The sequence below is a fragment of the Ailuropoda melanoleuca genome, chromosome 6 (assembly GCF_002007445.2).
Source record: "Ailuropoda melanoleuca isolate Jingjing chromosome 6, ASM200744v2, whole genome shotgun sequence".
NCBI lineage: Eukaryota > Metazoa > Chordata > Mammalia > Carnivora > Ursidae > Ailuropoda > Ailuropoda melanoleuca.
Genome location: NC_048223.1, coordinates 37,949,600 through 37,962,959, shown reverse-complemented (window position 1 = coordinate 37,962,959; position 13,360 = coordinate 37,949,600). Strand labels below are relative to the sequence as shown.

At 37.6% G+C, this 13,360-nt stretch overlaps 1 protein-coding gene across 6 annotated transcripts in view; it reads left to right on the top strand.

Annotated features, from left to right (window-relative positions):
* The window catches only part of GOLGA4 (golgin A4), a 117,368-nt gene that overhangs the window by 44,131 nt on the left and 59,877 nt on the right, over positions 1 to 13,360 (top strand). For 5 of the 6 annotated variants that reach the window (XM_019794551.2, XM_019794549.2, XM_011218940.3 and 2 more), the window contains 5 exons: positions 3,193 to 3,291; positions 4,058 to 4,187; positions 5,501 to 5,688; positions 5,979 to 6,062; positions 8,135 to 8,282. In XM_019794551.2, coding sequence (XP_019650110.1) covers positions 3,193 to 3,291; positions 4,058 to 4,187; positions 5,501 to 5,688; positions 5,979 to 6,062; positions 8,135 to 8,282 — 649 coding nt within the window. The remainder of the gene's footprint in view (positions 1 to 3,192; positions 3,292 to 4,057; positions 4,188 to 5,500; positions 5,689 to 5,978; positions 6,063 to 8,134; positions 8,283 to 13,360) is intronic. The other variant, XM_019794550.2, reaches the window with a different exon arrangement.

The window sequence follows — 13,360 nt, the reverse complement described above, 5'->3', positions numbered from 1 at the left end:
AATGGGGAATAAATGTAGACATCGTCTTAGATATTTCCTCCTTTCTCTGTCCTTCTGTCTGTGCATGGTATGTTCTTTTTCTAGGCTCACCCAGATGCAGCTCGTTACAAGCAACTGCTGATCTCAAAGCTAACTTCAGGGTGGGAGCGTTCATTTTTTGCAGCTTGAAACACATCCAAACATAATGGGTAGCATAGGGCTGAGATAAAAAATAGTTAAACAGTTAATGTATTTGATACATTCAACGTATCAGGATTTTTCTCTAAGGATATAATCAGAAAGACCTTGCAAATCATATGCATAAACATGTTAATTCCAGGGTTTCCAAAATTTGGAAACAGTGAATGGCCAAGAAAAGGAACATTATTGAATTTGTTGTTATATTTAGTAATATTACGTAGCCATTTATTATTATTGTGCTAAAAAGTTCAAATAGGATAGATATACACTTAAGATCTAATCAGAAGAAATTGTTGGAGTAGGAAATGACTCTAGATAGTAGGGTCCTGTTCTAGAGCTAGTGACATCCCTATCATGGAGTGTTGGACAGTTGGCTAGCCAGCCTCTGGACTGTAGTTGGGACATAAGTAGACAGTCTTAAGTTCCTATGTAATAGTAGTCTTTACTGTTTATGGAGTGCTTATTGGTAGAATAGGGTAAGGTAGCAGGGGAAGGGAGAAGAAGTTATGATTAAAAGATGTTGCTATGTATCCAAGGACTTCTTATCTACATGGGGAAGTAAAAACATTTAAAACCTGAAAACTAGCATATAAATTGAGGGATTTTTGTTGGCTATTAGGGATAGCATGTAACAGAGTCTTATATGGTAGGATGTAGAAAATTATTTGGAAGAAATGAATTTTAGGAGATGTGCAGCTGTTTCATACTAAAGAATTGGCTTTTGCAAAGTCATGGAGGACAGTGCTTTCCAGACTTTTGGATTTCATGGACTGAAAAACTACCTTCCAGTTCCTTCCAGATATGGGAGAAAGGAGAATTGTCATAGACCTGCAAACTTTCTTTTAAAGATTTATTTATTTATTTGAGAGAGAGCCCGAGAGAGCGAGAGAGCACATGCACACATGGGGAGGGGCAGAGGCAGAAGGGGAGAGAGAGAGAATCTCAAGCAGACTCCCCACTGAACTGAACTGAAACCAAGAGTCTGACGCTCAACCAGCTGAGCCACAATAGATGCCCCAGAACTTGCAAACTTTTATTTTTTCAAGTAAGGACATTGAGAAGAAGAAACCAAATTCTTTTATTGTCATTATTTCATGAAAGAAAGTTTTTTGTTTTTTGGGTTTTTAAAAAAATTTTAAGTAATTTCTACACCCATCTCAGGACCCTGGAATCAAGAGTCACATGCTTTTCTGAGTTGGGTAGGTGCTCTGAAAGATTTTTTTTAATAACAAAAAAGATTAGAAGGACATATTCTCAGAGTAGAGGACAGGACAGTTGTTTAAATGAAAGAAAAACTCTCTCTGTTGGCTTTCTGTTTGTTATTTCACCATGGATCAGTGAAAACTTCATTCTGGACCTGTCCTGATTCAAAGACTGGCATTTGGAGATACTGCTGTGGGAGGAGTCAAGCCCGGAGTCTTTAGTGAGAGGAACAGGGCAGATGGGATCTTGGGGCAGTGTAGGTGTGGGGGAGTATAGAGGACAGTTAGTGCTTCAGTGTTTTGAGAGTTAGTAAATTTGAAACAATGCAAAAGGAGGGCGTTGCTTGTTTTAAAATATTGTTTGAGGGGCGCCTGGGTGGCACAGCGGTTAAGCGTCTGCCTTCAGCTCAGGGCGTGGCCCCGGCGTTATGGGATCAAGCCCCACATCAGGCTTCTCCGCTAGGAGCCTGCTTCTTCCTCTCCCACTCCCCNATGGCACAGCGGTTAAGCGGCTGCCTTCAGCTCAGGGCGTGGTCCCGGCGTTATGGGATCAAGCCCCACATCAGGCTTCTCCGCTAGGAGCCTGCTTCTTCCTCTCCCACTCCCCCTACTTGTGTTCCCTCTCTCGCTGGCTGTCTCTATCTCTGTCAAATAAATAAATAAAATGGTTAAAAAAAAATAGTTTGAGGAAAATTTTCTAGCAAATGTATAAGGGATAGATTAAATCAGAGGAAGACTTGAGGTAAGAATTCTCTCTCTAGAGAGACCTTGCAAATCATATGCATTAAAAGCCTTCTAAGGCTGCCAAAGGAAATTAGTCATTGAAATTATAAAAGATCTGGACTATGGTTATGGATGTGGAAAAGATAGGACTTAAACATTGTAGAGAAAGCAATAAAAGAATTTGTTTATAGGCAGGGATCAACAAAGTTAGGAAAAATGTGACTTTGAGTATTTTGAGCTCAGGAAATTAGAAAAGTAGGAATCCTAGAAAAATAGAGGGGTTTTGATGGGATATTTCATATGTTCCAGGTGTTATTCTCTAGGATTCTAATGGAGTAAGTGTAAGGAAGAAGCACCGAGAACACAGAACTGAGTCCAGGAGGATAGATGCCCATAGAGTCCGTGAGGCAGGTAGAGGAAGTTAAGAGGTAGGGGTGTAGACAGGAGCCTGAAGCCGCAGAGAACCATACCTCAACTGAGGAGGAAATTATTGGTGACTAGTGTAATAGAAAGTTAAAGATTATTGGATTTAGTGAGGAAGGCTCATTAATGACCTAAAGAAAGTAGCATTCTAAATAATTTCAGGAACTTCAAATTTTTCTGTTTGGTGATCAACTAGTTCAGCATTTTCATTTTACAGATGAGCAATCTTCTAACTTTGACTATTGACTGCTTTTGTGTATTGGGAGGAGGAGGGTTCTATTGGCTATGGCTATCTGATATAAAACAATGTAGTTTTAGATCAAGTGCATATAAGGTATCACGTAGTAAGATGTCTTAAAAATAGGATAAAGTTTTTTTTATCTTAATTAATTGTTTTATCCTCTCCACATTATCATTAGAGAGCAGTCATTACAGCTCTAAAAATACATTCTTTTCTTGGATCTCATTTTTTAAGGAACTAAATTATCCGCTGGGATAAATACTAATGTTTTACTTGCTGATTCTTCTCTAATTATGGTGCTAATACCTCATCTTAAGAAAAATGCAAATCCGAATTGATCATGTTTTTTAAACTTTGAAAACTTCAAATTTGTATTTTTTTATTTTTTACTGAAAACTGCTTATAAAACCTTTTATGTTTTAGGAGCTCCAAATGGATCAGCAAGCAAAAAAACATCTCCAGGAGGAGTTTGATGCATCTTTAGAGGAAAAAGATCAGCATATCAGTGTTCTCCAGACTCAGGTAAAAGATTAAAAGAGTGGAATTTTTAGATAAAGAAGAATTAAAGGAGTTTTGATGGAATATCTCATAGGTTCCAGATGTTACAAAATGGCCCTATTTTTGAAACTCTTGCTTTTCCTTAGTTATTTTTCAGTATAATTTTTTTTTTTTAAAGATTTTATTTATTTATTCGACAGAGATAGAGACAGCCAGAGAGAGAGGGAACACAAGCAGGGGGAGTGGGAGAGAAAGAAGCAGGCTCATAGCAGAGGAGCCTGATGTGGGGCTCGATCCCATAACGCTGGGATCACGCCCTGAGCCGAAGGCAGATGCTTAACCGCTGTGCCACCCAGGCGCCCCATCAGTATAATTTTTTAATGTGTCTTTTGGCTAACTATGATATCATTGAAAATAACAAATATAAAAATCAACTGTGTTGGGAGTAAACATTTTATTTTGATTTTTCCTCCCACTATAGTGAACAAGAGTATCTTTTACTCTGTCCCCTCTGTGTTTTAAAGAAAGTACTACTTTAAGAAACTATAGTTTCTCTCTCTCTCTTTTTTTTTTTTAGACAGAGAGCGAGTGTCTGAGAATTGGGGGGAGGGGGTTCGCACGGAGGAGGATACTTTTAAGCAGTCTCCATGCCCAGCACAGAGCCAGAAGCAGGGTTTAGTCTCACAACCCTGAGATGATGTCCTGTGCTGAAACGAAGAGTCAGACACTTAACCAACTGAGCCACCCAGGCGCCCCTCATTTTTTCCTCTAAGGCACATTTCTTTTTTAGGTTTCTCTGCTGAAACAGCGGTTACGAAATGGCCCGATGCATGTTGATTTACCGAAACCATTCCCTCAGATGGAACCACAGGCTGAAGGTGTCTCTAAAGAGAACACAGACAGTGATATAGAGCCAGTTGGTAAGCTTCATCTTGTCCAAAGGTGAATTTAAAAACTAAAGGAGGATGTTGACCGTTTCCAGGGCATGATGTGGGCTGAGGTAGAAGCCCCCCAGGAGGATGCTGCAAGAGTTTTTGTTGCTTTGTGTCTTTGCTTGTTGTTGTTCTTCAGGAGAACAAAGCGAAGTGTTTTAATACTTGAAAGTCTGTGAGTGACACCACGTTGTAATTAAAATTGATTCTAGTGTTCTCTTCAGTAGCACATATACTAAAATTCATTATATTACACTACTGTATTGATAACAGTAGCTAGATTTCATATAAACAGGTCAGTTCTGTTTAAGATTAATGAATTTGCTATTTTCATTGTTTGGCTATTTCAGTTTTTGTTTTTTTTTTTAAGATTTTTATTTATTTGGCAGACAGAGAGAGAGGGAACACAAGCAGGGGTAGTGGGAGAGGGAGAAGCAGGCTTCCCACTGAGCAGGTAGCCTGATGTGGGGCTTGATGCGGGGCCAGATCACAGGACCCTGGGATCATGGCCTGAGCCGAAGGCAGACACTTAATGACTTAGCCACCCAGGCGCCCCTGGCTATTTCAGTTTTTAAGTAATATTGCTTATGTACTTCTACATTCAAAGATATCTGTGTTTGTTCTATTATTTGCTTTCTAATTAGAAAGGAATAGTTAAATTTTGTCTCAAAATCCAGTTATAGCCCTCCATACTCTTTGAGGTTTTAAGGTACATATTCAGTAAAATTCCCACTTTTTATTTACTGGCTCTTTCTCTCAGAGATAGTTATAATAAACTTTTAGTCCAGCCAGAGCCAGATGCTGAGCGGCAACCAGGCTATAAAGGGTCCTGAAATTCCCTTAGGGTATGAAAACTTAACTCATACGTGTTTGGAGGAATGTATTTAACCAGAACTCTTCTCAGGGACAGATTAGAATGCATTGGAAAAAATTCTTCGTTCATCCTTTTGGGATGGGAGCCAGGACGCAGAGGGCACTTTTGAATAACAAAAGATGGTCATCAAACTGTCTTTTAAGGAGGGTGAATTCAGTTAATGTTAGTTGACTACTGAGTGTGCCATTTGGGGTAGGGCTGAATCATAGGGAGGTGACCGTGCTCCTCAGTGTCCTCGGAGGCAGATGATACAGATAGTGAGTGAGAGTCGAGGTTGGGAAGGGTACCCCTCCCTTCTCCGTCTGACTCAGAGGATAGTCGAGTACTGGGGTGAGAATACATCCCTGTGTGCTAACAGATAACTGTTCCCAGAGAGCCTTCTGTTCCTTACTGACCAGCCTTGCCTGTGCTGCTTTATTGTTGATAGTGGTAGATGGAGCTTCTGCTAAAACACTGGAGGTACTTCAGCAGAGAGTTAAGCGGCAAGAGAATCTCCTGCAGCGTTGTAAGGAGACAATTCAGTCACATAAGGAGCAGTGTGCGCTGTTAACCAGTGAAAAAGAAGCCCTGCAAGAACAACTAGATGAAAGGCTTCAAGAGCTAGAAAAGATGAAGGTAAAAGAGCAAATGGGTTTGGTTTCTGGAACCCTGTAAAGCTAGATCCATAGGTCCCAGCGTGGCCTTCACTTCCCTCCTCTGTAGAGCCTTCCCCTTCCTCCATAGACAGCATGGAGACGACTCCCAAGTGCCCTGGGCTTCATAGCACTTGCACCATCCTTTTCATATGTCCTGTATACTTTCCTCTTACTGGACAGAGAAATAGCCAAATTAGATAAAATGTTTAGAGTTCTCATATGAGGAGAAGCTTTATTAGAGATGGAAATGAATTTTTAAAATTTTTTTAGGAGCTTCATATGGCTGAGAAGACTAAACTTATCACTCAGTTGCGTGATGCAAAGAACTTAATTGAACAGCTTGAACAAGATAAGGTAAACCAATAAACCTTATGATACTAAAATTTGTCAGGGGGCCCTAGGATTCCCTTTTGGAAGCAGTTAGAAGCATTTAGGCTTATTACTTTCCAAAGTTACTATAGCTGCTTCCATGAAAAATCTTTTTGTTGTAATTTTGAAATTTAAGTAATGATTAGCATTAGTTGTGTATCATGTGAAGCTGATTCTCTGTGATTTTTTGATCCCAGACAGCATTTTGATTTATAGATTAGAATAACTGTTGCAGAAGAAATCTGTTTACAGTACCTAACTACTTTAAAGAGAAAAGTTGAATTTTTTATAGTTAAGGCATTACTAAATGTGAATAATATTAAGTATTGTCTTCAACGGAAACAGGTTAATCTCTCAGATAAATTGCTACTTTACAGCTATAGTATTTTAAGTGGCTATGCAATGAAGAACATGTTAGAGCTGTTCTGCTTTTGAAGTGTATTAGCATCTTTTCATTCTATGATGTCATTTTGCTAGATTCTACTCCTCACACTTCATGAAGGCCTGCTTAAAAAAAGTGACCCCACCACCCAGCTTCAAAGTTAACATCTCAGGGCTAATGTTTTATCCGTACGTGCCCAGCCCTTATTATCTTCAACCCAGAATTTACTTTGTTGTAGAGCAAATCCAAGAAATCTCATAATTTCTTACATAAGTATTTTGATGTAGTTTTAAAATAAAGGACTCCTTTTATTTTTATAAAAATGTAACTACATTATCATGATCACATCTAAAAATTTAATAATTCCTTAGTACCATCAGCTATCTAGTCAGTTTCAGATTTGCCTTTTGTCTCATACTTTTTTCCATTTTTATGAATCAAGATCTAAGTACGTTTCTTTCATTGGAATTAGTTGATATGACTCTTAAGACTTTTTTTAATCTATAGGTTCCATTGCCTCTCTCTCTCCGTGTCTCTTTTTCTCCATTGTGATTTGCTTTTTGATGAAACTGAAGACCAGCGATCTTGTTTTGAAATTTTGTGTAATCCCCACTTACCTGGTTTTTATCTTTCCATTAATATGGGCCATCTGGAAGAGTCATACCCTAAACCAAGGTTTGACAATCCCTGCAAGTAAAGTAATAATCTTCTTAAGACCATAAAATAGCTGTCACAAAATCTTATTTTTCAAGAGACAAGTTGAACCACCCTATTTTTTTTTTTAAAGATGTTATTTTTATTTATTTGACAGAGATAGAGACAGCCAGCGAGAGAGGGAACACAAGCAGGGGGAGTGGGAGAGGAAGAAGCAGGCTCATAGCGGAGGAGCCTGATGTGGGGCTCGATCCCAGAACGCCGGGATCACGCCCTGAGCGTGAAGGCAGACGCTTAACCGCTGTGCCACCCAGGCGCCCCAAGAACCACCCTATTTTTTGTTAGTTGCAAATGACTGATTCAGGAAAAAATATTTGATTCCTTTTCCCCCTAGTGACCTTCATTTTATGAGTAGCTTGTCCAGAGAGTGGGAAGACAATAGCAGTCAGCAAATTGGAGGAGTGGGGGTGCCTTACTGACAGTAGTGAGGAGTGGCGGTGGGACCAGAGACTGTCACAAGAGAAACGAGAAAAAGCAGGTAGATCTGTACCACAGTCTTGGCCCATCTTCGTGGCAGAAGTAAACTTCCACCCTCAGTAGCCTCTGAGGCTCTCCCCATGTTCCAGCACAGATCAATAGCATAGTTCATGGTGGCCCTGAGCCAAGTCCAAAAGGCTATATTTTGTTCATTATAAACTGTTTACTAAGATAGGGAAAATTATAGCAAACATTTATAGAAAGATTATAAAGTAAATCTTTTAATACTCAAAAGACTAAACTTCCTTTAAAATAATTTTTTATAGTAACAAATAATCCTGATCTGCCAAGGAACCAGAATTGTGATACTCTGTTGTGTAGTATAGAGTGCAGAACACAGACTTCAGTTTGTGAAATGCTAAAATAATTCTTACACTGTACTTAGTAAGAAATACTGTTTTCTGCCTTTTAAGTAAGTTTGATATGTGCTGTTGATGATGCAGTTTTGTTATTCAAATGCTTTAGTGTCTGCACTTCCGTTTAGGGAATGGTAATAGCAGAGACAAAACGTCAGATGCATGAAACCCTGGAAATGAAAGAAGAAGAAATTGCTCAACTCCGTAGTCGCATCAAACAGATGACTACCCAGGGAGAGGAGTTACGGGAACAGAAAGAAAAGTCTGAAAGAGCTGGTAAGAACTCAGGGATTATTTGTTTTATGTTAGAACTCAAAAGTCATGTAAAGTACTGACCAACCAACATTTAGAAAAATTAGTTAAATATTGATACTGATACAGAGATTCTGTGTAAGATGCTGAACTGTTCCTTAGCGGGTGCAGGGGCTGGTAAACTACGGCCTATGGGTAAATTCAGCCCGTGCATGGCCTATGTGTAGGACTCTCAAGCTTAGAATGTTTTTTACATTTTTATGTAGTTGACAAAAAGAAGAAGAATATGTGACAGATACCATACGTAGCCTGCAAAGCGAAAAATATTTACCATTTGGCCCTTTATAGAAACGTTTGCTGACTACTGCCTTGGAGTATCAAAATTCAGGTTTACGATTTTGGAACTGTCCAAGTAGACATAGCATAGTATATATTAAATAAATGCTACCTTATAGATAGATGCTTCAGGGTAAACAAAAGGGTAAACAACAATTATAAGGTAGAGTGTAAAGAAAGTATAAGATAAGCCTTTTAACGTAACAGCATTGTGTTTTCAAAATAAATGCTAGGCTATGAAAGTGTGGAGACCAACATAGTATTCCACAAGGTATGATACTGAGTAATGCCAGGAAAGAGAGGAGAGAGCAGAGTGAATGAGCATTTCAGGTTAGTGAGGGTGTGAGTTTTGAGTTGGGCCTCGAGGAATGAATAGAATGGGATCTAACCAAAGAGGTGGGGGCAACACATATTCCAGTTACTACAAGGTCTTTGCAGGCACAGTGACTGCAGTGGATGTATGAATCAGCTGCTAACAGTTCTTGCTCAAGTGGGAAATAAAGTTGGATCTGAAAGAACTGACTGTTAAAATCTTAAAAGGTGAGCAATTGAGCTTAGATTTTGGTGTACAAGGCAACAGGAAACCAGTAATAGGAAAGCATAATGTGACGGAAGCTAGTGTTTTATGTAGACAAGAAATGAAGTGGAAAGTCAGACCTAAAAGCAAAGGCAGAAATCTGGGCACGAGGGACTGAGAGCTCTGGACACCTTGGCTGGGATGAATCCAGGAAAGAGAGGAAGAGTAGAATCTGCAGAATTTGGTGTCTGATCAACTTGCAGGGGCAGAAGAATAGTAGAAATCTAAGATGACTCCAAGGTTTTAAGCTTAAGAGACTAATGAATAGAAGTCAGAACAGGAAATCTAAATGGGGAAGTTGGGGAATGGAGTGAAGTGATGAGTTTGCTTAGATACTTTGAATTTTGTCAATCACGAGCTTTCCAAATGAAATTGTCTTATAAGAATTTGGAAAAGAAGCTAGAGCATTTTTTAAGAGTTGGTAACCTAAGGTTGAAGCCTGTGATTAAATCTGTAGGAGCAGCTGATTTCTCCAGAAGATTAAGTGTTACAGAGATAGCGGCTGCAGCTGCTGGTACCTATGAGCGTGTACACTCCGCCGCTGCCGCTACGACTAAGGGCCAGCTTGTAGCGTTTTATGCAAGGCTCTGTTATAAATGCTTTACTTGTATTCACTTGCGTGTTTACTTATTTAATCCTCTCAGTTTCTTGAAATAGGTACTGTTATTACAGATAGGAAAACCCAAGAATGTGGAAGTTAAGTAGTTTGCCTACGTTCATGCACAGAGTAAGTGTATAGTCAGGACTTCAGTCCAGGCATTTTGAGTCCCGAGTCTGTGCTCTTAACCATAGAGATCTTGAATTTGGCAGAGAGAAATAAATGAGGGGGAAAAAGGTTACCCAAGAAGTCATAGGAATTGTGGGTAGTTATGCTTTGGGGGGAATATAAGAGGCATTTCCAGAAGTGACCTTCGACTTTGGTGAGGATTTCATTCCCAGGATGCAGTTTGAGAAATGATTTTAGAAACCAGATTGTAAGGTTTAAGATGGGAAATGGATCTGGAAGAGAGAGCTAGTTGGTTGATACCAAATGTGCTCATAAAATCTCTTTGCAGTTGTTTTATTAATAAGTGGTTGGGGAATTTAGTTAATGAATTTGTTCCCAGTAACCCCAAGAAAATCTCCCTCAGGAGAACATTAATTGACAGCAACTCTCAGAATATAATCTCTGAGGAATTAACCTGAAGCAGTTTGAGAGGTGTGAGACATTGTTAAATAGGTTTGCTTTCAGTGAATAGAAGACCTAATGCATCGTCTCAGCTTCTCACATCAAGCTTTTCCATTTTTAGGGCTGCTTTTGTTGACTAATGTAGCCAGTCAAGAGAAAATAGTGTTGTTTGGGGGATTAAGTTTTCTTTTAAAATTGTAGTGTATCTTGTAGGGAGGTAGCAATCCATGACCCAATATCAAGTTGAAAAAGGTGAGTGACAATCATGGAACACTACATCAGAAACTAAGGATATACTGTATGGTGACTAACATAACATAATAAAAAATGACTATATAAAAAAAAAAGGTAGACAAAATACACAGTTAATTCACATGTAGGTTAAACATTTATTTCCCAGGCTCCCATTCTAGTCAGTTTCATTAGTTAGTACAGCCTTCCTTCTTTTGCTTCTCCAGAACATTAATTTTGTCTTTAAATGGTATTTTCATAAAACCGTATTTTTGTAAATATTTCATAGCTTGTAGGTTGAAACTTTTCTGTTAATAGTACCATAAAAATATCAAAAATTAATAAATGAGAGAATTATGATTTAGTTATTTAATAAAAACATTAACTTTGGAAAGTCTTTGGATCACACAGTTTTAAGTGCTTTTATAGATATTTTAAGAATTATATTTGTAATACTAATTACTGGACTGTAACAAAGTTAAAAGAGACTCATTCTATGATGAAGACACTGCCTTTTAAATCTATAATGAATTGGGATAGACCAGTGATGGGTAGTAAGGAGGGCACGTATTGCATGGTGCATTGGGTGTTATACGCAACGAATGAAGCATCGAACTTTACATCAGAATCCGGGGATGTACTGTATGGTGACTAATATAATATAATAAAAAATCATTAAAAAAAATCTATAATGAAAAGTGGCCTTGCATAACAACTGCATTTCATCTAATGATCTAGTTAAGGCTGAACAGAACTCTTGAAATATAGAATGTTTAATTCAAATATAAAATGCATATGCCAATTGACAGAAAAATTCCAATTCAGTGCTTAAAGTAGGTAGTCTTTTTGTAGAGTTTCCATAGTCTGTGAACATAATCTGGCTCTTGGAGAATTCTACTCCTCTATGAAATATTGTCTTTCTCTTTCTTGAATTTAAAATTCAAAGACTAAACATATAAGAGCTCGCCATGGGAAAGAAGCATTAACAGCATTAACGTCATTAAACTTGTAGTTGTTAAAGATTTTTAAAACTAAATTTGTCTACATAAAACAATTATAAAAGAACATAACCTCTCAATTAATTTTCAGTTGTAAAAATTTAACCCTGATATATTTAGTAGTTCTTGACATGTGGCTATTAGTAGACAAATAACTTACTTTTTTGGCTTACCTATTCTGGAGGTAAAAATCCGCTCAAGTACATTTCCCACTACTTCCCACTACTTTTCTTGGAAAACAATCTATTGCGCTGGTTCTCATAGTTTTTCTAAACGAGCTGTGATGCGTCCCATATGTTGGAGGACTCGAAAATCTAAATGTCTCTGATTTTAAAAAGAACAGTTCTGCCATAAAAGATGGAAACTATGTGAATATGGTGATATGCCCACTTTACATTATACATTGTATCAACATGTGTAGTATTTACTCTACTCTCTAGAGAACTCTTGGGCATGGTTTTTGAAGCACAACACTATAGCATTCTTGTTTTGTTAAAATTATTTATTTTAGTGAATAAAGAAAACCAAAAACAAATATATTTGTTAGAAGCATTTTACTACCATTGTTGATAGTTTTCCTTTCTAGGTGTCACTTAAGAACAGATGGCCACATCTTCAAGTAATCAGATTTTAAACTTAGAGAAGTCTGGTGATTCAGCTTTAGCGCATAATGCTGTATTTTAGATGCTAGGTATTATTACTACTTGTCTAGAATATTATCTCCTCAGTGCAGCACTGGTACGGAATATTAATGTTGCTAAATTTTGCCCTAGGTTTTGGCTGTTCTGTGTGTGTGCATGTGTATGTTTTAAGTGGGGTAGGTGGTGGATGTAGCCATTTATTAATATAATGTATTGCAAAAGCATTGGAACAGAGAGAAAATGAAAGCACATCACTGTTGTTTCATTACACTTCCATTTAGTCTTTCCTCCAATCCTTATTTTTATATTATTGTAATCCTTTTGTACATATAGTTTTGTATGCTCCTTTTTTTTCCATTTAGCATTATACTGAGTACTTTTCCATGTTGCTAAAGTACTAGCGTATTTTAATGGCTGTGTCAGAATGCATGTACATCACTTACTTAACCATTTTCCTCTTGATCATCATCTAGATTATTTTATATTTTTGCTATTATGAATAATACTCTAACAACTCTGTGATACAGCTTATTCCATATTTGAATTTTTCCTCAGGATAAATTCTTACCCATAGACTTCTAGTCTTTTTTGTAAGTTAGTTTTAGGTATTTAAATATAGCTATTACAAAAAACCCACACCACAGTGTTAAGTCCCCCGCCCCCCATTAAATGTTCTTGCCTACAATTTATGCAAAGTGAATAAAATATTCTATTTGGATTAGGAAAGTTTCCAGAGTTCTTTCCAGAGTATCTTTTGTAAATCCTGTTTCCCTTTCATTTACCCTGTCTGCCTAAGTCATGTGTTTTATATGATTGGCTGCATTTAAAAACTTAGATTAACTCATAACATTCTTTGCTTTTTTATTGTCATGTTGTGTTTGTGCAGGAAATAAGTTTTTTATTCATTTGTGTAGTATAGGCCTGGTACATCAGAGACATTCAGTGGAATATATTTATTTGACATTTGAAGGGCCCCCTTAAATGGAATTTATGTATTTAAGTAATATGTAAGATTTATGCATATTTATATAATAAAAATCAGATGTGTATTTAAGTGCTTTGTTAGTTGCTGATAATTTATGTAACAGAGTTTTCTTGGAGTCTTAAGTCTCACAAAACATCTTATTTTTGTGCATCCACACATGCCAATA